This window comes from Desmodus rotundus, chromosome 2 (assembly GCF_022682495.2).
Source record: "Desmodus rotundus isolate HL8 chromosome 2, HLdesRot8A.1, whole genome shotgun sequence".
Lineage (NCBI taxonomy): Eukaryota > Metazoa > Chordata > Mammalia > Chiroptera > Phyllostomidae > Desmodus > Desmodus rotundus.
This window is the reverse complement of record NC_071388.1, coordinates 190,805,037-190,832,670: the sequence shown is the minus strand read 5'-3', so window position 1 is coordinate 190,832,670 and position 27,634 is coordinate 190,805,037. Positions and strand designations below refer to the sequence as shown.

Here is a 27,634-nt window from a genome sequence, read left to right as displayed (position 1 = left end):
TCATTGTATTGAGCCTACACTTTCACTAAAATATTCATTTGGGAAGAAAGCCAACTGCAAGGAAGGCAACATTATGAATGACACCGTGGGCACATTTCTCAGCAACCATGAACTCCACCATAAGCCACGTTTATGTTTTGTTCGGCATGAGGGATTGATACGTGATGGAGGATGCTGAACTTCTGGGTAATTATCATAGTGTTTGGTAGAGCAGCCAGGGATAGCAGGTTGGAGTCAGCCTGGCCTGCACAACACGGGGCTGTTTCCCCGCGGCTCATGCGTCCAGGCCCCATCCTTCCTGTACTCACACCCAAGGGCAGCTCCTCCTTCCCCCCGAATTGCTAGACTACAGATTTAAATGTCAGTGCATACAGATTAACTTCATGCCAGGTGGTGTTATTCAACAGCTCTCCGTCTTCTATCTATTTTTCTTCAGTAATTATATAGAAAGCAATTCTCTGATAGGTTTAGAGCTCTGAAGCTTGAGTGCAGAGAACAACTTATTCTTCAATATAATTTAGTAACTGAGGTTTACTGTGTTTCAAGTCTCTCTCTCTCTAATTTTATTTATCACATGACATGCTACATATCTGGAGTAGAATCAGTAAGTTTATATACCACATTGTCTAAAAGTTAGTTTGTTGTTTACCGCCCTCTTATGTGCATGTCTACGATCATTGGCTTTGCAGTGCCACCAAAAATTGTTTCATCGGTGCAGTAACAGAGTCTTCAGTATGAGGTTTGCACATTAACAACCATGATTCTTGCAGTTTTCCCTAATCTAGCTAATAGAATCTGCACTTATCTATAACTATAATGTGATATTTTACTTCCCTTTTCTTCCAAAGGGGAAATATTACACATCCATAACGTTTTGCTGTGTTTCATAAATAATACGCAGCTTAGAATCAAATTATTGTGACTATAAATACTTTAATTAAAAATAACAATTTAGGAAATATATAATTTTATATTTTATTATTTATAGATTAGTCCCTCGGGTTTACATAACCCTAATCTCCTACTCTATGTCTATTACACATGCGACTGGAATGAACATGAGACCCTAAAGGAAACATAATTTGTACTCTTCGAAAGTGAAAAAGGCATCACCAGAATAATTTAAACTTGATAGTAGAAAATTTTTAATTTAAAATATAATGCTACAATGGCTTCATTTTATCAAGATTAAAATTTCCAGAGGAAAACTAATCTGATACAAAGGCTGTTTCTAAGTAGCAACAATTCCTTCCAATATGCTTTGGGGTTAAAGAAAAATAAATAAAGTAAAAAATAATTATGTAGTAGGATAATTTAACATTTTTTAATCAAATTTTGTTTTATAACCAATTTAATTTAAAACAATACTACCAAAAATGCAGAATTACAGTTCAAGAAGATGCTTTGTGATTTAATTAACTATATATATATTTTCCAGATCTGGAAACAATGGTATTTAGTGTCACACTGGCCTTCAAACCGTGTTATCTTTTCCACTGATATTTCAAAAGTGGTGGCATTTGAAATTCATTCCTGCTGAAGAAGTCTGGCCCCCACCTGAGCTGTCTACCTTTGTTTAGTTGATATAAAAAGCTAATAGCATCATCTAAAAATGTTCTCTCCTGTCATTCTGAATGTAAGTCAATGTGGAAACATCTGAATTCCAAATAGGACTGTTTCGTGTGAAGGAGACAAATTGTTAAAAGTAACTTGAGCTTTGAGGTTTAAACGATGAAGAAAAGAAACAGTGTGGTAAAGGGAATAATGTGAATTATTCCCCCGTGGATCCGGGAAGCTCTCTCTGAGGTCGTGACTCTTAATGTTAACCTTGAGTGATGGGTAGGAATTGGGAATAAAGTTGAGCTTCTTATATCAGTCCTTACACTCACATGTTCCTATACCCAATACACCATTTAGTATTTTTATACTTAATAATCAAAAGTAATTTTTTCAAGACTTCCATAATTAAAGTTAAAATTCTATTATTATCACTATGAAATTCTTGTAAACCAGAATTATTTGAATGGCAACCTAACATCACCAAATGATACATCAAATATTTAATCATTAGCTTCAATAAAATGAACAATACATGAGCTCTTTGTATCAGAAATATATTCAACCATTAGGAATATAAATAACATTATATATTAACTATATCTAGACATAAGCATATTGTATTAAACACTTTCTATATGACATATATGCTTATCACTTAATCCACATACAGTTCTGCAAAGTTTATGCACCAGAAATCAAAGGTGTCAACAGAGGTAGTAATACAGGTGCAGCTCAGTAGGCAAAATAAACGTCTTGAAGATATGTTCACAGGTAATAAAAGCCCCATCTCAGGTCACTACTTCAATGAGAGGAGGACCAGCAGGAGGAGCAGGAGACCTGTCAGAGGAAGAGGATGAAGACAGCACACAGGCCGAAGTGAAAGACTAGCAGCTGCCTAACACACATGCTCCAGGAATCCTGGCAGGTACTGATACGCAGACCATTTCACTAACCCTTACAACCGGTCTGCAGTGTTTTCTCGGCTGCTCTGTCCAGCACATAGCACAATGTCTGGAGTGCACTGGATAAATGCTGCCAGACAAATGGCTAACAGCCTGTGGTAATTTTCTTTTTATTACACGATGATATATATTCCATAAACAGAACCTTTAAAACAAATAACAGAGCCAACACCCAGAGACACCAGTTAGGACACCTGGGAACACACAACTTGGGGAACAGGAAGCGGCTGCTGCCGATTATCAGGGAAGCCTGGCAGAGACAGAAACCTGCATAGTAAGGCTGATACTTGTTTGGCATCCATTCCTTTTCTCTCTGGAAACAACAGCCAGGCCTTTTTTTTTTTTAAAGGAGATACCCCTTTCTATTCTCAGCCATGCGGACTGACACCATCCCCACCTTAAGGGTAAGTCTTGACTCTTTTCTGTCAAGACAGCAGTCATTCTCCAAGGTCACGGTTTTCAACTCAGGGATGGCTGTCCACGCAATCAGACAATGAAACACGGGCAGGCATTTGCCTAAGCTTGCAGGAAAGAGAGCATCTTTCCTGTTCCTGTGAGGATCCAGGGACAGAGACCCTCTCTGATCACTGGACGGCTCTGGGAAAGACTGGAACACCTAGAACTGTTTCCATCACTTTGCTACTGTGACAGGAGAGCCTGGAGCCTGCGGACCATGCTTATACAAATGGCGTAACAGAAAAATAGTGAAGTCAAGCTGGATCTGAAGCAACTCCTGCTTCTGATCTTTTCAGTTAATTGATCCAATAATTCCCTTTCACTTTTTAACCAATTTATGTTGTATTTCCAGCCATTCTCAATATAAAGTGTCCCATCTTATGCTGGTAGCAGATGGGATCTCAGCATGGCCCAGGAGATAAATAGTCTCTAAAATGGCCATCAAGAAAGTTACAAAATGAGCCAGAGTGCAGGGAGATCTGAGATAAGGGCAGGAGGTAACACGGGGAGAGTTCCAGTCACCATCAGTTTGAGTGGCCTTGCAGGGAGATCCAGGGGGGCCATATGTGGAAAAGGCAGAGGAGAAAATTAGGTAGGAAGTAATATATATTCACATTAAGATCATGAAAATGTAATCTTCATACATTTGGGATAAAAACATTTATTATTGCATCAATAAATAATTTCTTGTCTAGTGTTCTTATTGGCTTAAATTAAGCATGAGTGGTAAAGTAAAATTCATAGTAATAGGTTGTAGTTAGCTTTATATGTTAATCTAACCCCAGAAATATATTGTATTCATAAATATCTAATACAAACAGAGAAAATGCAAGGTGGCAATAATAAAGGAATTCAAATTAAACAAATAAGTACACATAGTACTATGTAAAATGTAATTACAGCTGTGCTATTTATATAATGATAAAGTTATGTTAATACTAGTCAGATGTTTGAAAAAGGATGGAATAGTTTACATATAGGGATATCTACAATGTGTTAGCTGCATAAAGCAAATTTTAAAAAGTCATTATAATATGATTCTAAATAGGTTTGGGGAGAGTGGGTAGGGGATGGGACTTTCAAAAACTTTCTGAAAGGAAAATAGTTACCTAAAGTGGTGACAGTGTTTATCTGTTTTGGTATTTGAGGGGGGAACAAGAAGGGGCATTTCTTTCTTATAATAAGAAAACAAAAGAATAAAAGTATTTCCATTTTTGAGAAAATAATATAACCAGAGACACTGAATAAAGAACAAACTGACAGTAACCAGAGGGGAGGGGGGATAATGGGGGAAAGGGAAAGGGCCGTGAAGGAACATGGGTAAATGACTTATAGACAGAGCCAAAGGGATGGAGGGTATGAGGTGGGGATGGGTGAGGTGGCAGGGAGTGGCGGGGGGGAGGGGAAATGGAGATAAGTGCACTTGAACAACAATAAAAAAGTCAAAAATAATAATAATATGCCTAATTAAAAGTCATCCCTAAACTTACAAAGTTGCCAAAAGTTGTACATGATTATGTAATATTTAGTTATTTCTCCTGCAATTCAAAACTGTCCTCATTATCCTTAAGTCCTTCACCCTATCCAAACAAGCAAGACATTATGTTTTACATAACAGATACAATGTTGTTGATAAATCTATATTGTCAATACCAACATTCTAACCATACAACCTTTTGAAATACAAGAAAGGCTAATAAAATATATCTGTGTGGTGGAGTAAGTCTTGCAGAGTGATATGATCAGAACATAGTACAGCAAAATTTTACTCCATATCTCCAAATAATTGCAAAAATAAAAGGCTATACAAGTGTATAACTATAAAAAGAAAGTATGTTGACGACATGTCAATCTCATTTCCACTGCACTTAGTAGTCAGGACATTGTACATTTGAAACTGATACCTCCCTTCCATTTATTTCTATAACATCACTCTTTAAATCTAAATTGATATTATATATAACCTGCACAATCCAGGTAAAATTAAAGGTCACAGCTGTCAAATAGAAAGATATGATTATACAAAACATTTGTTTCTATATATAGTAAGGATTTCTAAAATGTCCGTGATACAAATGATATTTGGAATGCATTCCAGTCCTTGAATGCTCTTCCCTGCATGAAAATAAGCGTTTACTTGTGGAGCGAGCCTGAGATGAAAGATTGTGGGACGATGAGCACATTCCTGTCTACAGAGGGCTGGCAGGGGCAAGTCTATGTGTCAGTGACAGGCCAGGGTGAAAGAGAAGCATGGTTTGCTCACAGGCTTTTATGAGGATGCGCATCTTGGACACCTCCGTAGGGGCATTTAGCCAGGATTCCACCTCACCTATACTTCCAGTTTTCATACACTCTATTGCATGCCCCTGCCCATTTTTCTAACTTGTTTTCTTACATCTTTGTAGAATGTACTATTTTATCACCCAGCAGCACCTTATCTTTTTGGGGGGGCAAGAGGGTATTTTCGATTGCTTTGATTTGAGCTGGTGGTTGTAAATTACTCCTTTTTCAACTTCAACTAGTTCACTGTATCTCTTATCTTTAGTCTCCCTATTTCCACCTGTCCTATCTTTTTCTAACAAATATATTTGTTTATAAGGTACAGGAAGAAAACACCTCTAACTGTCATCATTTTTTACACTAAAATCCACTCTTATTTTTAACCTTCTAGATTAACTTTTCTATTTTCTGGTTTCTTCTTTTAACTGTTTAATCTATTGATTTATTTTATTTAATATCTCTCAATTTTATTTCTTAAAAATTTTCCTTGACTGGAACTTAAAGATGTTTTATGTTCTATTACCACATTTTACTTTTTTAAACTCTTAAACCTAAAGAATTTACTAATTCACTTGCATTTAAAATTTTCCTTTTATTTTTTGTCACAAAAGTATTCTTAGTTCATGATTGATTTTTAAGAGCAGCACTAAGCTACTGGAAAATCTCCTCTAAACAAGGGATATTGGAGCCTTTTTCCCTCAACTTCCCTGCAACATTCCCCTGGCTTCCATAAATGGGTTCTCAGTTTTTTCGCAAGCCTTCTCCCAAATGAAAAATGCAATCTCATCCCAGAATATTAGGCAGCATTATCGCCTGAATCGTACCTGAAGGGGATGAGGGATGACAAGGAGCAATGGGAATGGTTGCTTCATTGTCAAACATTCTTCCACCTGGTCTTTCAGAACACTTTAAGGTAATGTTAACATGACATTTTTTTTACTATTTTTTAAAAGATTTTATTTATTTTATTTTTAGACAGAGGACAATGGAGAAAGAGGGGAAGGGAGGGAGAAAGAGAGTGAGAGAAACATCAATGCGTGGTTGCCTCTTGTGTGCCCCCCGACTGGGAACCTGGCCCAAAACTCAGGCATGTGCCCTGACTGGGAATAGAACCAGGGACCCTTTGGTTCACAGGCCAGCACTCAATCCACTGAGCCACACCAGCCAGGACAACATTTTTATATTGGAATGGAGAGGACTAAAAGGAAGGACTGTAAAGATTAGATGGTGATGTACATAGAGAAGATAGCCAAGATATCCCAAGAAAATGGGATAACACAGGGATAGGAATGGATCTGGGAGATGACTGCACAAAAACCCAGGATCTGGGGCATGAAGGTCAGGGTTACAAGTTACTCAGCTGTCAGAATTCAAAAACAAAGGGAGACTAAATGGGTGAGAGAAAAAAGAAAAATCAGGAATCCAGTGACAGTCCTAGGAATGCTTTAAAAAATTCCTATGACTAGGAACTGGGGGGAGAAAATCCCTATAGAAGGGAAGACAAGCAAGAGTCATAAAATGACTTACATGCCAAAAATTTAGGCATATAAGTGGCTTATTTTATACTTGTTGCCAAATATGAGAGAACTTGGCCTTGACTGTATGCCAGAGGTAACTCTAGTTACTATTAGTGTAGGGTTTACCGCTACCGTATTTGCACAGAGTATGCTACATATGATTATGACTGTGAGCAGAAAAATCAGATCACAGATATTCACAGAACTCATTGGACATTTCAGCTAAACTAAATTTTAAGAACAGGGTAGCATCAGGCAATACCTAGATTTGAAGTGGATAATATATTTTTAAATTAAAATTTAAATTTGAATTTTATCCTAGATTAAAAGATACCTATAGAAGTGCAACTGCACACAATATTTTCACTCTGTGCACTCATCCCTTCAGCACACAACAGGCACTTCCTGTATGTCAGGGGCTATTCATAATGAGACATGATATATGCCCTCAAGAGTCCTTGAGGGTTGGGAGTCATCAACATATAAATAAATTGGGATTCAATTTATTTATGTGCCCCCATTTTATGTATATCTTGGTACTTACACCTAGTACCAAGAGAACAGAAAGGAGGTTCGGTTTATAGATGGGATTTGTATAGGTTACTTGAGTATTTGCAAATAGAAAATGGAGGTAAATGCATTCAAGCCAAAAGAATAAGAGGCGAGAAGTGAACATGGGAAAAGATTTCCCTGAGTCTAGAACATAGCAATATAGAGGCAAGGGCATGCAACAGAGCTAGAAAGAGGTTCAAGGTAGATTGGGAAGATCCAAGTATGTCTTGAGGGTTTGATGTATAATTAAAAATTTTAAAGTGAAAGAAAAGATAGGGCATTCTAACAAGATTACTACAATGGTAGGAGAGAAGATACATTTGAGTTGGAGAAACTGGAGGCAGAGAGACCAGTTGGGGAGTTGTTGGGGAAGCCTCAATGGCAAATGATCAACTTTGACCAAACAAATGGCTGTACAACTCATTTTGGATGTAGAATATACAGACTTAAGTGATTGGCTAAATGTGAGAGTAGGCCATAAGGAGGACTTAAGATTCACAGATCATCTTAGGTGACTATCTGTATGATAATAACACTAAAAAAAATGGGAGAAGGTGAGGGTGGAGAAGAAAGGGATGATGGAAAGAGGGAATTAATTGGCTTTGAGATCTGCTAAGTTTGAGGGGTCACAAGACATGCACGTTAAAATGTCCTGTCTTATGAGGTACGCTGAGTGTATAGTCATTACTTTAAAATAATGTCAGTAGTTTTAAATTAAAGTTGAATTTGAAGCATATTGTTATGTATGTTGGGTGTGTAAGTTTAATAAAAATTGTATTACTTACTCTTTGATTGTAAAACACTATTGATATAAAATAAACATGATAACATCATCTTAGTCATGGCCATATGAAAAAAAATGCAAAAATTGTTTTAAGATCTCAATGTATGAGCACAAGTACTGATGTTTACAACCCATTCACCATATAATAGTGAACAACAGGGAAAAAAATTATGAGATACAATTCTACATGCATCAACTTTACCATGGTTTAAAGACAAGGTCTCAGCAAAATTAGGTGAGCCAGATGCCCAAGTAATGGCAAAAATTGCTAGAACCACTGATTACTAGTACTTCATCAAGTCTTTCAAGTCTTTGTCTCTATGTATTTAAACTGAATTGTAAGTACATGTGCGAATATAATGTAGCCTGAAATACTAAATAAATTGTTAAAGAGCAAAAAGAGGTAGGTTGGTAATGGTCCTAATCCATCCTCATTGACATTCTGCATTATAAAGTTTAACCTGTGCCTTTAACTTGCATCTCCTTTTCTATTACACAGTAGGTAATAGGAAATAATATGTAGCTTAGCAACAAGGTAGAGTGAGAGATGCCTTCTATATTTACTGGAATATTATTATTGTATTGCCATTCCATGGAAATTTGACTTGCCTTATCATAATAATATACTCCAGAAAAAGTTTTATGCAAAAACTGAAAGACTTGTTTTTTTCAAAAATTGAAACTATGTCCTAAGAGAGACAAGTATAGTTTCCTTTTGTTGGCACTGCACATAATTCTATATATAATTTTAATATGTCCAACATGCCTTCTTGTAGGTCACTGCAGTTATTACTATGGATCTAGATAATTAAAACAGAATGAAAAACCGTTATAACCCGGAAGGGCAACTATAGGTCTCTCTCTGGGTCTATGAAATACTGGAATTGAAAACGTTCTCTGCATTATCTGTGCCCAATGAAGAGACCTTTCCATAATTTTAGCTGTAAGTTGACCCAAAAAACAAATCAGAACACCTAGAGGATGAGAGCTGCTTAACAAACCCAAAAAGTCTAAACAAATTTAATTTAAAGCTCAAGACAGATACATGCAAGGGCACTAAAGACAATCTGAAATATATTAAAGATATACTCTCCTAATTAGATGATCTATTTACCCATGAAATACTCCCAAAATGATAAACAGGTCATTAATATGTATGATTACATTTACTGTAAATTCATGTACATCTTCCTTTTTAAAAGTTAATGCTATAAATATTATCATTATTTAATGGAAGCTAATTATATACATTAGTACTTTGATAGTAAACAACCAAATAAGTAGATAGTAAATTAAAAAATAAAACTAATATCTTTATGTTGTAGAATATGTTTTAAATTATTCTGTTCACCACTGATAAATAATTATTACAAATATTTTTATCTGCATGAAATTATTATCATCCTATAGAGAATTTTCTGAAAGCTTCATTCAAGAAAGTATAAGTCCTTTACCTTTGATAATTCAAAAGTTAAATGTATACTTTGCCCGTAGTTGCTTATTTATTTGGGGCACATAAATATCATAATATTACAATATAACTCAAGCTGACTACAAATATTCACTGTAAAATACCAGTTGAATTTTATAAATTACATGGAAAGAATTAAGTATTTAATTTGAAAACTCACATTTTAAAATGTAACTACTGGTTTCTTGAAAATATAAAATTCACAGCCAAAAAAGTATCATTACATTCACCTATAGTAAAAAAAATACACTTCAATAATGTTTAATTTGTTTTACATTTAAATCTACTTAGGCCTGGCTGGTGTGGCTCAGTGGATTGAACACCAGCCTGCAAACCAAAGGGTTGCTAGTTGGATTCTCAGTCAGGGCACATGCCTAGTTTGCAGGCCGGGTCCCCAGTAGGGGACATGCAAGAGGCAACCACACACTGATGGTCCTCTCCCTTTCTTTCTCCCTCCCTTCCCCTCTCTAAAAATAAATAAATAAAATATTTAGAAAATAAAAATAAAATCTACGTAGCCACTTTTTCTTTATCCCAGTGGGTGGCAGGCACAGAAGTGGCAACTGATAGAGAAGACTAGTTTCAGGGCAGAGGAAGAGAGGTGACTCCACTGGAGAGGGGAATGGGAAGGAAGAGTGGAAGCTGCCAACTCAGCATGTCTGGCAACGCTTTTAGCGAAAATGAGCAGAGCAGCTTCTGAGGAACCAGCAGAGGTTTGGTGGGGGTTGTCTGGTTAAGAAAGACTCTTTTTTTTTAAGTAATGGGAGTTACTGGAGAACATTTTCTAGGCTGAGGGGAACAATCCTGTAAAATTAGGAGACCATCTACAGGAAGCAGAACTTAAGCCTATCTTTAACTAATTTCATTTAAAATTCTTCTGGTTGTTTGACCTATAAACTTGTACATTATAAAAATGTAAATTAGTAAGACATTAGAAATTGTTTAATTATCTGATATTTAATATTCATATATTTTATTATAAACATGTTAGAAAAACATAGCAAAAATAAATTTTAATAAATTGGGTTTTCCAGGGAAAATTTATGTTCATATAATTCATAAATTCTGCACTTAAACAAATATAATTAATTACTTTAATATTTAAGTTTAAAGCAATTTTTCTAGGCCATGTTTATCAGGGGGGAAAAAAGTAATTTAGCCAAATGCATAGGTCATATAGTTGTACATTACTGGTTAAATTATATACTCAATGTAAAAATAGAAATTATTTGGTATTTTTAAAAAAATATTGTGTGGGTTAGTAATTGTCTTATAGTTTGCTTTTGAGTTAACCGGACCTGATGCAAATTCTTTCTCTATAATTCTGAGCTTTTTGTGTGTGTGAGAGGGCCTGTGTGTGTGTGTGTGTGTGGGAGAGAGAGAGAGAGAGAGAGAGAGAGAGAGAGAGAGAGAGAATGGGGAAAATAATAATTGCTTAACAGAAATACAAAGGTCAAAGATAGTGTCAAAGCGGCTAAACCCTAAAATGTATAGACACTTAGTAAAACATAGTTCATTATTATTGCTGACATTCTTTCATTATCATTGTCATTAGTATTACTGTTGCATTGACAAAATTAATGAACCTATATAGCATAGGAGAAGAACTTTATGTCTACTGATGGTAAGAGAAACAAAAATAAACCAATAAATTCAAGTCATTATAAAACAAAAACTTAAAAAAATATCCTTAAAGAAGCATAATCGAGTCCATAAGCATTATATTAAAGACCTATAAACAACCAAGCTTCTGTGCATGTATGTGGGATGGGGGAAGTGAGTGATTTGGGTTTTTAATTAAGAATAAAGAATTAGGGGAAAAGGAACAACTATGTTTCTGTTTTTAAGAACAACTATAAAGGACACATGGACAACACCAAGGGGGGCATGGAATCAGGGGAGGGAGGTGAGGATGACTGGGGCCAGGGGGAGTGGTATGGGGGAAAGGCAGACAACTGTACTTGAACAACAATAATTTTTTTTAAAAAATGGAGAAAAACAAAAAGAAAAAATATATATAATGTAGTAAAGGCAAATAATTGGTTTGGAAAAAAGAAAAGAATAGAGAATGATACCATAAAAGTCCTAGAGGAAAACACAGGCAGGAAAATTTCAGATATCCCACACAGCAATATTTTCACCGATACATCCCCTAGGGTAAGGGATATAAAAAAAGGAATAAACAAATGGGACTACATCAAAATAAAAAGCTTCTGCATGGCTAAAGAAAACATCAACAAAATGGAAAGGAAACAAACCACATGGGAAAGCATATTTGCCAATGATACTTTGGGCAAGGGTTTGATCTCCAAAATATATAAAGAACTCACACAACTCCTCACCAGGAAGATAAGCAATCCATTTTAAAAATGGTCAAAGGACCTGAACAGACACTTCTCCAAATAGGACATACAGAGGGCCCACAGACACATGAAAAAGTGCTCAGCATCACTAGCCATCAGAGAGATACAAATTAAAACCACAATGAGATACCACTTCATACCAGTCAGAATGGCCATCATTAATAAAACAACAAATAACAAGTGCTGGCAAGGTCGTGGAGAAAAGGGAACCCTAGTACATTGTTGGTGGGAATGCAGACTGGTGCAGCCACTGTGGAAAACAGTGTGGAATTTCCTCAAAAAACAAAAGACGGAACTACCTTTTGATCTAGTAATCCCACTGCTGGGACTATACCCTAAGAATCCTGAATCATCAATTCAAAAGAACCTATACACCCCAACGTTTATAGCAGCACAATTTACAATAGCCAAGTGCAAGAAACAGCCTAAGTGCCCATCAGTAAATGAGTGCATCAAAAAACTGTGGTACATCTTCATAATGGAATACTGTGCAGCAGAAAGAAAGAAGGAGCTCCTAGCCTTCATGACAGCATGGATGGAACTGGAGAGCATTATGTTGAGTGAAATAAGCCAGGTGGTGAAAGACAAATACCATGTGATCTCACCTGTAAGTGGTACCTAATTAACAAAACAAACAAATGAGCAAAATAGACCCAGAGACTTGGAAATAAAGAACAAACTGACAGTGACCAGAGAGGAGGGGTGAAGGATATAACGGGGGAATGAAGGAGAAGGGGCAAGCAAAGGAACATGAATAAAGGACTCACAGGGAGGGACAATAGCGGGGGCTGACTGTGGAGTGGGGGTGGGGTAGGGGTGAGTAATGGGGAAAAAGGCATGATAACTAACTGAACAACAATAATTTTTTTAAATTATTTGAAAAACACTAAAAATTTACAATTAAATTTTATATAATGACTACTTAATGGTTGGTAGTATAGAACAAGAGATAAGAGAAAGAAATAGGATAAACTAAGTTAAGGAAAAACAAAAACAGCCCTTCCCCCCCCCAAAAAAAATAGCAGTATAGTAAGAAAGTAGAAACATAGAACAACTGGAAATAAACACAGGTTAAAAAAAAAAGGACAAAGTAAATGATTTGTCCCAAAGTCACAGCTTAATCTTCCTCGAAGGTACATTACTCTAGAAGATTAGTGTTTACTCTTCCTGGTAGTGATTTTTTTTCTGCCTAACTCATAATAATAGAGTCTTCTCTCCTAATGGCCTCACTAATAAAGACTGGGGCAGAGAGATGCCTCCCTGGGTTGCAGCAGAGGTTATCAGGGTGGCTGTCTTTTCAAAGGCTGTAAATAAACTGATCTAAAATCCAGATTTTGTCTTTAACTAACAGTTACATGGTTCCTTCTTCTGTCCTCCACACTTTCATTTAATATGAGCTTTTCCCATAACTTAATTGTTGGGCTGACCAACTTTTCTCATTCTGTCTGTAAGACACACTAGCTGAGCTCACGGCCCTGAGCTCTCAGCAGACACCAAGCAGACCAGCACTGGCTGCTCCCCAATCCAGCCAGAGTCCAGGAACACAAAGAATCAAAGGAGTTTGTTCCTAAATCTCCTTAAAGGCAGATGTGTTTGCTGTTGTAAGGTAATCAAAGATTGATCAAGGAGATGTAATATTAGTGTGAAGTGTAAAATTATGTCCGTAAAAATTAATGCTATGGAAAGGTAGGGAGATCATCTGCCAAGTTACTTGAGGTTCTTGTTTCTGATTAAAAAATCCACAAAGTTGAAATTGTAGGTGATGCATTACTGGTATAGTTTGTGCAAGTAATATGGTGTAGAATTCCAATCAACACTTACTGAAAATGCCATGGCCTTATATCAAAAGACTGGCATGTGAATGCGAATGTACGAAGTCGCAATAGAATACTGAAGGCGTGAATGTATCCATTTTTGTGGTTCCCTTTACTGACAGAATTTTCAATTCATTAACCTACCAGTTTTGATCATGGCAGTTACCATTATATCTACCATGCTCTGAAGTAAAGTATCATAGACAATATTCTTGATGCATGAAACAGAAAGTAGATTATACATAGTCATCAAGCACAGATAAATCTTTGGAAATGAAAAAAACTACCATAGGTAAATTAATATATGTTAGGTATTAGAGTTGGTTAACATCTTATCCTGAGATATTTGTCCTCATTAAGCATAACAGAAGCAATTACATAATGTTTGCATGCATTTTTGTACAAATCTTACACTAATGAAAATTAATGACATAAACTTGGGATTATATGAACGAATGTAAGAAAATCATATTACTTACCTAAACCATAATCAAAATTATATATCCTTGATAATCTAAGAAACCTGACTACTTACTAATATTTCAATGTACCACAGACCTATATGATACAATGTATATTTATAGATTCTCCACAAAAACATTTTCTCAAAAATTCTGGATAATAGTAAGGATTTTACAAAATTTAAAATGTTTTCTATGAATATAAATATGCAGGTTCATAAAATAATGCTTTGTAATAAATACCAAGTATTAAGTTTTGTCTTTAAGCCAATGCAATTATGGGTTATGAAACTATGGTCCTCAAAACGAATAAAACTAATGATTTGTTAAAGATAAAAATATACACATATTGCTAAAATGTAAGTAAAATAAACAAATGAGTTGCATAGTTGCTGAGATCTTATCTTTAAAATAAATCCTACAAGTCTCTCTAAAAACAATTTGCGCTTTACGCCAGAACTGCAACCTCTACAATAAATATGCACAACAGGGTACTTAAGTGTGTACAGCCACCAAGTACCTAAACCAATTAGTCTTAAGAGTTTGCAACAGCTATAATCAGATTCTTTCACTGTTCTGATAAGCAATTTGGAAACAGGCTAAGAGCTAACCACTTCAACCATAAATGGCTGTAGCAGCTCCGCAATTTAGACGTGGCAATGAAGTCTCAAAGGCATTAATAAAGCATCAAGAATCCTACCAGCTCACTGGAAGTTCATGAAGTTTAAATATGGTCTTCAGCCTGTAGCCAAGTTTTTCTGGAAAATTATTTTCTTTACGTGAATACATATTTGGATTTGGTTGCATGTCTGTAGGAAATTCTGAGTCCTAGAGAAAAAAAATAAAGCAAACAAGAGCTCCATGTAAAACGGCCATATCACTGTATACATTAATAGTATCTTATTTAATATTACATTACAACATAAACATTATTATTATATTACTTCAGGACTTACCTTAGGTCCTTCATTTCCTAGTTTATTTTCGAGAAAATATGCAGAAGAGATAACATTTTAAATAAGGCGCACATTTATTTGCACAAGTGTAAACTGAACACTACATGATAAAAGTTATTTGAGAACATTCCCATAGTAAATTACAATGAGGCACACCACGGTGCTGTCTCACTATGCAACTGTCCTTTTACAATATGTTTCTGACACCGACAGTAATGGTGACAACACCTGTGATTATTCTTATACTCCATTTGTACTCCACAAATGGCAAACAAAAACCACTTTCATTGGTTAACCAGATAATGGCAATTGCTAACTGGTTAATTATGATTTTCTTCTTTTAAATCTGAGGACACAGGGCTACCTTAAAGGCATTTACTGAAAGTAAAAGATTTCTGTCATAATCATTTTAAATCTCACATTCATTAGTATCTGTGTGTGCTGTGTGCTGGCCGCCTCCCTCACCACCAAGCAAACTCTAACTGTAGGGAACAAAGATCATGTTCAGTCCATGAGAAAGTAATTTCTCCTCAGTGGAAAGATGATATACTATAAACGGGCACTTAATTAACACTTAACGATGGATGACTTAATTGCTCAACTCTACAAAAAAAGGAAGTACTCAATCCTCTTACATTTAATGCTTTAAAATCACTTTTAGAGAGTGAGGCACATCCAAAAACCGGGGAGCATTGGGCAGGGGAGAGCAATGGGGGAAATATTGGAACAACTGTAGTTGAACAACAATAAAAAAAAGATTTATAAGTGGTACTTTATCCAAACATTGCTCTAGGCATGGGAAATCTACCAATCAACCAAGCAGATAAAAAGTCTTGCCCTCATGGAGACTGAATTGCAATAGATTCTTTAATAAATCCTCAGAGCTGGAAAAATGTATAAATAAATTATTTTTCCAATTAACAAAGTAATAGATATTCATATATAAATTTCATGCTTTTCATAACATTACAAAGAAAAAATTAAAAGCAATCTTATTCTCACCACCCAGATGTAATTATTAATAACACTTTGGTTTAATAATTTATCTGCCCCTTTTTCTCAATTTTTACCAAATTGAGATCATGCTCTTAACCAACCTCCAGTTGTCACATCGCATTGTACTACTGCATTTTCACACTACTTACTCTGCTCTGAGAAAATGCTAAATGTCATACTTTATTTGACAGTCAGTATTTTTGTTTCCCTTATAATTCCCTTATATCAATGCTACAAACAATTTTCTCTCTATAAATCTGCACTTCACTGATTATACCCTAAGAGCATAGTTCTAGAAATATAAATAAATAATTCAAATAAATAAATATTTAACAAACACAGATTGCTCTTCAGAAATATTTCACAAATTTAGACTCCTGCCAGTCATTTATTACTGTGTGCATTTCACCACATCTTTGTTAAGTGTGCACATGGGCATGCACGCACACACACTCATATTTAAAATCATCCATTCAGTAATTATTTGACTAATATTTATTATTGAGTGCCTATTTCACACCAGGAACTGGTTTCAGCTCTTACAAAATACCACTGGAAAAAAAAATACAGATAAAATTCCCTCCCTGTGGACCTTGCATATTAGTTTGAAAATACCATAGACAATAAATTTAATACACATAAATTGCATCTATAAGGTAAGAGCTCAGTGGCAAAATTGTTGCTAATTCATATATAAAACTATATGCATTTATGTTTCTTAAGTTAAACTTTTTCTGTATTTCTTTTCTTTTTGTGCTTCATTTTTCTGCATATGTATGCCTTTTGCCCAATTTTTATTGTTGTGATGATACTTCATTTTAATAATGTGGTTTGGGTTGGAAATGGAGGGATGCTAAATTATAATGTTGATAAATATAGCAAGGTGGATCAGAATCTAGCATACAATTTTTGACTAATGAAAATACCTAGAACCATAAACTTACTTTCTACAGCAACTTCTACAAGCACCATTAAACTAATCATTATATATAATGAATACAATAGGCATTTAATAAAATCTAATCAACCAGGTTTGATAAAACCTAATCAACTAAACTTATTATAGTATAGGTGATAAAATATAGGAAATATAATAATAACTGAACAACTATTTAAAAGATGATATACAAGATCAGCAAAGGCCTACTAATAGCAATCCTATCTAAACATAAATGTACTGGCAGAGGGAAAACAGAAGACCTCTTACATCACCCAGCCTCTGTACTGAAACATTCCAGGAGACAAAAGCCAGTAACTGGGCAGGCAGCATCAGTAAGGTAAACACGGTGTGCATAAGTAAGGAAATGCATAGTGAATAGAGGGAGTGCAGCGAGTCTTAAACAATTCTTCCAGACTACATAATCATTACCATTTCTTTGTGCTGACAAGGTACAATCAGCACAAAGCTAAGCTCTCAATAATATGCTGTGATAGGTCAGTGTTTTGCAACTATGACTACACATTGAAATCACTGGGCAGTTTTTTAAAAAAATACCAGTATCACTCGGTTCCTACCCACAGACCAATTAAGTAATAATTTATGAGGGTGAGGCACTGACATTTATTTTATAGCTTCACATGTGAAATAAAAGTCAAGACTGAAAATCCTGGCTTTCCCCAGTGACTCAGCTCTACTGCATCCCAGTATGCAAATTTACTCAAGCCGTTTTAACAAACTTTCTGAGCTGTATTTTCCTATCTATAAATTATGACCCAAATCATACCTGATCCATAGGTGGTTGTGGAGAATGAAGTGAGATAATCTCTGTAAAGCCCTCATCTCGTGCTTGGCACCTAATAAACCTTTAATAAACATTAGCTATTTCTAAGGATATCTTTATTATCGCTTCAATTAGTGACACATGTTAATTTCAAACACTTAGTAAATTTATTGTTATTTTATACCTTATTTATTTATTATAACATATTCTATCTTCATCAAATTCCAGACTTCATATTCTCCTGGGATCTTGATTAAAGCAGACCTGAGTATGGTCTCACAGGTCAGAAGTCCTAAATCTAGTTAACTGATAGCCATCTCTGTTTGTCCCAGGATCAGTAATGAAAAGAACTCTGGCTTCACTGGCCAGTTGGGATTAAATATAGTCTTGACGTTTATATTAAAAGAATGAAAGGCCTGAGGGGTACCTTTCTCTCCACTTCAGGGATACACCACGTAGGCATCTCCTGTGTTATCCTGATTGAGAAACTATCTATTTGGCCTCCTTCCCCCTAAGTTTCTCGGGTAACCAGGTTTCTCCCAGACCCTCTATCCATGCCATTCAACTCATGTCTGCTTCTCTATCTTGTTCCTTGCTTTCCATTGAGCTAACATTCGTGGGAATTACCCAGACCAATTTAGAACCTGAAGTTCAAAATTATTCACCGAAGCATTCACTGAACACTTGTATGTCTACTCTGTGTCAGGCATGATGTTAGTACTGGACCACAGACCACGAGTCTAATTAGAATACCCCCCTTCCATTCCAAGGACTCAGTCTTGTGAAAGAAATAGCATAAATAAAAAAACACATCAGTGATAAATGCTGGAGTAGAAATATGTAGAAGATATTAAGGTAGATATTTTATTTTAATGAGCAATAAAACTATTAAAATGGAGTAGATAAAAGTACCAATAATTTCCAAATCTGCAGCATTTTATAATATTAGATATTAAAAACAATCTAACAGTGCAGCCATATGTTGATTTTTTAAATTATAATACTATTCTTATACACTACATTAAATAGAATGAGATGTATGCAGGGCTGACATAACCCTAGTGTACCAGCATGCTCTTTTTGTTACTAAAATACAAAAGATATTCATACTACTCGGAAAACAGCCAATATCCTGAGCACACTCTCTGTGCCCCACTGACTCCCACTACTCAGTCCTTTCTTTGGGCATCCACCCCTGGCCCTGATTTGTTCACCACTGTGCCATAATTAAGGGAGTTCCTGGCACACCTGGGCCTCCAGGGCCTTTCTCCCTCCATATATTCAGCACACACTCTGATTACATCCGTCACGTATTGGTCAGTGACCATACTGTAATGGTTGTTAAATATTTTGAGTATCACTCTGAATGTATATTTACTTATAGAGAATTACCTCTATAAATATTATTAACTTTAAAAAGAAATATACAGAATAGCATATAAAAAATTATTCCATTTTTATAAAATAAAAAGGATCTACACATGTAAATGTTTATATATATGTATATACTTTTTAAAATTTTTATTGTTATTCAATAAAAATTGTTATTACAGTTGTCTGCATTTTATGTGTATATACTTTTAAAAAACATTTTTAGAAAAAGACAGAAGATCTTTACAGTGGTCACCAATGGATGTAGTAAATTATCTGACCAAATGAAAGAGAATTAATTACTTTTTATATTATACCTTCCTTTACCATCTGAATATTTTACTATATGTATGCATTATTTTTACTTGTTTTCAAGTAAAGTAATGTATGTAAGGAAACTAACCCTGCACATATTAAATGCCATCAATTTTTATAGAGCTAATATTTTCAAACCATGGTTTAATTAGATATGATATAGTTAAAAGCTAGATTCAAATGACAATTCAAAATAAAACAAGTTTGGTATGTGTAACAGAGACTGATAAGACCTCTTCTACATTTCCCAGCCTTCCTTGCAGTTAAACTAAGTTAAAGTGATTGGGTTCTAAAAGCAGAATGTGAATAGAAATAATGTAAGCCACCTCCAGTCTTAACCATTAAATGCCCCAACATTGTTCACCATCTCTCTTCCTCCGCCACAGTGACTTTAAAGAGCTCTGTCCTGGATGGTGTCACTATAAAGTGGCTGCCCATATTCCTGAGCCACTCAATGGAGAAGAGCCACACAGAGGAGTCACACCACCACCAAGTTAAGAATGAACCTTTGCTGCAAAAGCACTTGAGGTTTGGGGGCTTATCTCTTGCAGCAGCTAATACTGTTTATACTGACCAGTACAGTTGGGAAATGACGATGATTAATCATTGGCCCTTTCTTTAAAAAATACGAGGGTAAAGATAAATGTTTTCAGATAGACATTGAATTAAATGGCTACATTAAAACAAATTTTAATGCGGTTGTTCTCTCCTTGTCTTAAGTCCCCATGTGAAGAGGAAATCACCAGAAACGGAAAAGTTTTGTTTGGCCTTCTGTACCCTCATTACCTCATTCCTCACTCCAGTGGGCCACTGCCTACTGACAAACGGCATGCATCAATCACTACGTAGGAATGACAGACAGCTGACATTATCAACAAGACTTGATTGTGCTAACTGACATTTATAGTCTAAGTATGAACATGAGAGTGAGTCACGGAAAGTCTTCCTTATGTTTCTGTTCAATTTCTTGACCTTATGTTTGTTTACATCATCGTGGCCTTGGATTGCCATGAGAAGAATTGTACCTGAAAATGTTATTTTCACTTGTATTAATGGAAAGATACAATAAAAATAAATTTTAAAAAATGTTAAAAAGAGACAAAAAGTTTTTGATATAATACACCTAAAGTATCTAATTATTCTTTAAAGTTTCTACTCTATATGATTATATCAAGCAAAGGAGTTTTAATGCATTTTAAGGTATCGCTGAGTGATTCTTTGACCTATATCATATTAGGCTAAAGCAAAAAGACTAACAAAATAAAATGTACACTCCATAAACTATCACTGGGAAATCCTCTAGTTCATTATATTTTTAAAGTACATTTCTAGACTAATCTGCTTATTTGTTCCACAAACTAATAGAACAGACATAAAATTTGCTTGATTTAAAAACATAGGGAATGAAAAATAGATTTATAACCTCTCTCAGTAGATTTCTAATGCCTGCCTCTGTCTCTGCTGCCAGCCCCATGTTGTCAGCCTCTTTGGAGGTTTCCATCCACATTTTTGATGACTGAAGTCTCCAGAAGACTCAACATGGATTATTCAGTGAAAGCTGTGAAAAGTGGTTTAACTACTTGGGAGGAAAAGTAGACTATTGCATCTTATTCTGCTCCTAATTTGATTCCAAATAGAGTTGAATTCCATGTTTTACAAAAAAAAAGGAAATCATAAAATAAACAGAAAATACATATAAGTAAAAGAAAGTAATATTTGATTATATACTTTTAAACTTATAAAATAAAAATTTTCAAGGAAAATGTTAAAATAATAATATAATTATATATAAAGAGATTTTAAAATAAATCATAAAAAATCAACTCTTCAGAAGAAAAGGTACAGAGGTTATGGATACATAATTTACCCATAAAATAGTCAGTAAACAGGTAAAAACATACAATCTCACTAGTAATTAATGAATACAAAAATAACAGCTGACATGTTATTTATTTGAAAATTGGTAAACTACATTTTTCAATGAGGAAATTGGTGAAGGGCATTAATACAGGTACTCTCATACGCTGTGAGTGGTAATATGAATTGATACAAACTTTAAATAAATTTGGTCTTATGTACCACTCATATTAAAAAATGAGTAAATACCTTCTATTAGCAAGTCTATTTCTAAAAATGTGTTCTAAGAAAACACTCAGACCAATGTGTTAGGATGTATCACTATATCAGATAGGATATATCTGTGGACAATTACTTATTATAGTGAGGTACTTAAAACTCCTAAATTCCAATAAAAAAGGATTAATTTAATTTTAGAACACCAGGCATCCAGGCGATGAGACACTGTTTGGCTGATAATTATTATATTCACAAAGAATACTCACAGACAAATGTATACACATAATATAGAGTTCACATGTGTGACATATCTACACACAAACACACATATAAATGTGCAACTAGAAGGAAGTGTGAGAATACTAACAATAACTCACTGTATGCTTTTTATCTTATTTTGTATTTGTTTCTGCATTTTCAAACACAGCTGGGTTGCGTACCCTCCAGTTTCTCTGGAGGCCATCCTCTGGTGGCTCCCACGGTACCCAGGAGCCTAAACAGATGCTAATCAGAACCCAAGCAGGAAGAAGGGAGGTCGTGGGATCACTCACACAGCATCTAGCTATTGTATGTGTAGCTGTTAAAATACTGCTGCTTATTTCCCTAACGGTTTTAAAACAGGTCAGCTGACTATTGGCAGGAAATGGTTATAACATCTTTTTAAATTCTATTGGATGCAAAAATATAAACAATTAATTGAAATATGACAAATGTCCAAGAATGGGACATTTGCCAGTAAAATCAATCTAGGTTTGTTAAGTAAGGCATTTCTCCACTAGCAGTTTTATTTAAAAATGACTGCTTTCTAGTCTGTATTAATTAATTTCACTTAGCAATATATAAACTAAAATTGATAGACATGGGAATTTCAATGACTTTTGGATTATTATCTCTTACACAATGGCTTTTACTTAGAATAGACAATCGTGTAAACTCTATGAAGTAGAAACCAAGAGTAAATCTTACAAAGTTTAAATTTGCCTGCGGATATATCTGACTGGCTGGAAATTGCTGAATTGATAACTTGTCTGGTTGTACTCCCTGCCTAATATATTCTCTGGCTGGTGAGCTTCCAAAATTAAGAAAAAGCATGCATTTTTGTAATTGCAATTGCAACATTTAGCTCAGCTATTTATCCTGAGTTTAATGCTGTTAAATTAATAAGTATAATTTAATAAAAACTTAAGTCATCCAATTACTCATTTTGATAAAGCTTGTTATGTAATAATAAAAATATCTAAAAAGTATCAATTATATATTACATATAAAATAATGCTATACAATAAATTACAACTTTTGTTTAACACTATTATAATCACATAAAAGTGTGGCAAACTCAAAAATATTCAAAGAGAGGGTGGATGCAATGACAAGACTGAGAGCTGCAGGCACGTGAAAGCTCTGAAAATCACACTATAATGATGACACAAGGGACCACTTCTGTCGGGGGCAGGTGCTGAGGCAGCGCTAGACAATGCTTTATGTGAGAGTCGATAATGGAGCAGCTTTTCCAACTGGTGGCCCTGTTTTCAACAGATTTACTAAATCAGCAATTCCTACTTTCATCAACTTGAATTATGGCATTACTCAGGAAATGTCAAAGATTTTCTAATTGGTCTTGTGGGTAGACAGTATGGGTCATTATTGATACCTGTCCTCACTGGTTTTATCTGCACCCATTCCTCAATGACAATACAAAACTTTGTGGTAGTAAGGATACGTTATTTGCATTAGTGGCTAAGGGGTCAGGCCTAATAGTTCTGCCCCATCCGATTGGCATCTGCTTGCTTTACATGTCCAGATACAAATGCAAGCTTGGGCCTAAAGTGATAACATCTTAGCTAACTGAAGTTCCCTGTCTGTGGATATTCACGAGGATGATCCGTTTGTGGCTTGGTGACTTATGATGTCATGAAGATTCACAATAAAATAACTAACTTCTACTTTGAGTTACTCAAGGTACTTGCTATTAATACTATCTTCTGCAATATTTATCTTCTTGTTAATACATGCTTCAGTGATCCTTCTTATCTTGGAATTTTAAAGGAGGCAGTTGCAACTACGTGCAGCAGGGTCAGACATTCAAAAGCAAAGTATCAAGAATATAACACAAATGAATCAATTAGGTGGCACTGAAAGGTATATATATATTTATACATTTAATATATAGATAAATTCATCACTTCACAGATACATAGAAATCAGCTTATCTCTTTTTTTTATTAAGCATGTAACTTTTTTGCTCCCTCTTCATTCCATGTTTCCCCTTTTGGTAAAGATGTGAGTACAATATATAATGAACTTTTACCTTAACTCTACTGTAAGAAAAACGAGAGAGGACATATGAAGATGAGTTCCAGTGCAGGTGGGTGTGGGTGTCAATGAGCAACGACTGAATACAACCTGTCCAGCTGAACTACATTTTATATCGTATATTATCCGCACAGCTACGTGCACTCTATTTAATGTAAAATGTTGTCACAACCCATCCCAAAAGTCTATCGATTCTTTAAAAGTGGCCCTGAGCAGCATGGGGGGGGGGATAACAGGTCAATATCTTCAAGTCTGCACAACAGGATGCTTTTGCCTCTTATTCATTTGTTGTAGATTTCACTATCAACTTTATGTATGAATAAGAATCCAAAGTTTTTAATACTTTTTCAGCATTTACCAAGTCTAATTTATAACAAGATGATCTTATGTTAGCCATCAATTTCTCTGGCCTTTCTGGGCATTGTCGCTGAATTGAATTTAGTCATCAGAAGTCTACATACACAGACTTGCCCCTTAAAAATTGAACTTATCCAGAGTCTATAATCACCCTTCTTTTCACTGTTCCACACCTAAGCCTGTAGCATTTTTTGTCCATGTCTAAGGTTTACCCTAAAGGGCTGTCCAACTCGTGGTCTGTGGGCCACATGCAGCCCAGGATGGCTGTGAATGTGGCCCAACACAAAATCATAAATTTACTTAAAACATGATGAGATTTTTTTGTGTGTGATTACATGTTACAATGTATTGAATGTGTGGCCCAAGACAACTCTTTTCCTCCCAATGTGGCACAGAGATGCCAAAAGGTTGGATACCCCTGCAAGTATATGAAGTCTCTTGAGAAGGTATCCAGCCACGTAATATGAAAAATAGAGACATTTACTGAAGAAGATACAAGATATAAGAAACACTGTATGTAAAACAATGACACCTCAGTCCCCTTCAAAGTAGGCACCTGGAGACTTCACACAGTTCTCCCAATCACCATCAGGTGCTCCATTGTATTTTCCTGAATCTCATCAACAGTCTGAAATCTCTTCCCTTTCAAATGTGATTTTAGTTTTGGGAAATGTCAGAAGTTGCAAGGTGCTGACTTGGGGCTATATGGGGGCAGAGGCACCTAGGTGATTTGATGTTTCACCAAAAAACTATGCAAGAGATGTGATGCATGACCAGGTGCATTGTCGTGCTGAAGCCACTAATCACCAGTTGCCCATAGTTTTGGCCTTCTGAATCATATGAAAAGTTTCTGCAGAGGAATGTTCAAGCTTAACACAAAATTTGATGCAGATTCGCTGTTCTACTCGCTCAGTCATTTTAAATGCAACAGCCACACGGTACACTCACTGACTCAACGGTGTCTACCATGCCCACTGACTAGTACAGTGAAGTCATCATTGTTCACACGTGTGCATTCCAGTCCACTCTCCTTGGCTGCCAGGTTACGTCGATGGCACAAATTGTTCTCATTATATTAACAACAGCTGGACTTTTTTCCGTACAGGTCTCATGCTGTCTTTGTCTAACTCTACTTAGATGTTCCATTTCTAAAGTGCCTCACTATCTAATTCTAAACATCTCTTTCTTATCTTTCACCCAAATCAATTTCACTTTTTGAATTCATAATCTTAATGGCACTACTTTTTGCTTACAAGCCTGAAATTTGGCATCACTCTAATATTTGTTGAACCACATTTTAAAAAGTTCATTTTCCCTGTGTATTTACTTGTTCATCTCTTAATACAGGTTTCCATCATTTTCCATAAAAGGTTGCTGTAGCCGCCAGCATGTCTCCTTGCTTAAGGAATCCCACACACAATATGACATTACTAAGATATAGATATAGATATGGATATAGATAGATGATATAGATACAGATAAATAGATATCTGTATTTATATTCATATGTCATTCCTTTATGTATTGCCGTCAAATGACTCCCTAGTTTTCACAAGGTCAAGTTTAAACTCCTATGATACTAGATCACTCATGGGGTTGACCCCAGCCTCCCCCTCTAACTTCACCTTCCACTGCTTCTCTAAATACAAAGCCATGCCACATTATCCCTTTTGTTGAGCAACCCCTGCTATTAATGAGAACTGTACATATTACAGAATATCACAGCAGTGTCATTGCATAGTCCTTCCATTCTTATATAAGCTAGAAGACAAATATAGCATGCTAATCACTTTTGTCTCTCTAGCATAGCGTCTCACACATAATAGACACTCTATAAATGCCTAGTTAGTAAACAAATAGCCTTCCCCAAAGTCAGTGTGTTCTCCATATCTTATCCATGGAACAGAGCTGATAAATTCTTCTGAGGTAGAAATGGTCTAAAAATAACTATAAATATATTGTTGTACATGGACTTACCTAGGAATTTTATTTCACTAATTCAATCCCTAGGTGGTAAATCCTACATGAGACTGGCAGGAAGCACTATTTATTGTGCACTATGGAATGATAATGAGTGTTAAAGATTTAGTGACTCTAAAAATGCAACTACTGATTTACAATGACTAACAGTAACACTATGTAAATGTGAATTTTAAGCCATTATACATTTATATTTTAGTAAAAAGCTTTCAGAGATTCTGATTCCAATTCTGTCTTTTGACTTCCAGTTATGTACACATATGCCAAACTTACTGTGCATTTGTAACAAAATCAAAGATTATGCAGCAATAATTCAAAATAATCTGTGTTTCAGGTTCAAACATTGGTCTTCTGGTCAAAATTAGCTTAATCACTTTGCCAAAATTTGCTTCATTCCTGCTTGAGTGTCCCTGCAACATCAGCAAGCACAGATGAGGGAGTAAAGCACATTTTATCTACAGGCAGATAATTTGGGGCAGAGTGTGACAACTGGGAAGGAGCAGGTTCCCCGGTAGGGATCTGTCATGACATAACAATTAGGCTTGTTCTAGGAATAGAGACCAACTAATCTCCAGATCTAGGGAACCACAGCCTTGTAGACAGATAAGGACATTTGAACAAGATAGAAACAAATAACATGCATTAATCTAAAATAAGAATTTGGACTCTAGGAAAATCAAAACCTGGTATTGCAGGTATTTTTAGAGGCAGACAGAGTATGTGAATGAGAAACCCAAACGCAAGTGAAAACAGATAACAGAGGGCATAAGTAGCAGGTGAGGCTGGGTACGCTGGAAAGGTGAACGGTAGAAGGCCAGGAAGGAACAGGAAGACCAGACAAAACAACTGGACTTTTTAAGACAATGGAGGCACTGAAGTTTCTGGCAAAATGGGATTTAAAGTAATATATCACATTTCAACAAAATATACTATTTTAAATTATTCAATAGGTGATACATGCTAAATATACATAAAAATATAAACATATATATTTATCTTCAAAGAAAAGAGAGTTTCAGTAATGATGAATGAGATTATGTGAAACAAGCCTTCAGCTGAAAACAATTGGAAAAATATAGTCAAGATATATATTTTAAAAACGTGTTTGAAAGTGTCAGAGAACTTAACAACGTAGTGGGTAATAATGGGTCAAGGTCCAATTGAAAAGAGACACACACGGAGGCACACCTGATTTGGAGTCATTCTCCTGCAGCTTTGGCAGCGGTCAGAAATCCTGATAGAGGAGGCTAGGACACTGAACAACAGAAGGACTTAAATTAGAGCACAGGGCCCAGCCAAAGTATGGGGTCTGGTAAACACGCCAGCCTC

General features: G+C 35.4%; 1 protein-coding gene across 1 annotated transcript in view; it reads right to left on the bottom strand.

Moving 5' to 3' along the window:
* Window positions 1–27,634, bottom strand: part of SPAG16 (sperm associated antigen 16) — a 715,229-nt gene that overhangs the window by 587,482 nt on the left and 100,113 nt on the right. The window contains exon 10 of the mRNA XM_024564300.4: window positions 14,921–15,048. Within this exon, the coding sequence (XP_024420068.2) occupies window positions 14,921–15,048 (128 nt within the window). The remainder of the gene's footprint in view (window positions 1–14,920; window positions 15,049–27,634) is intronic.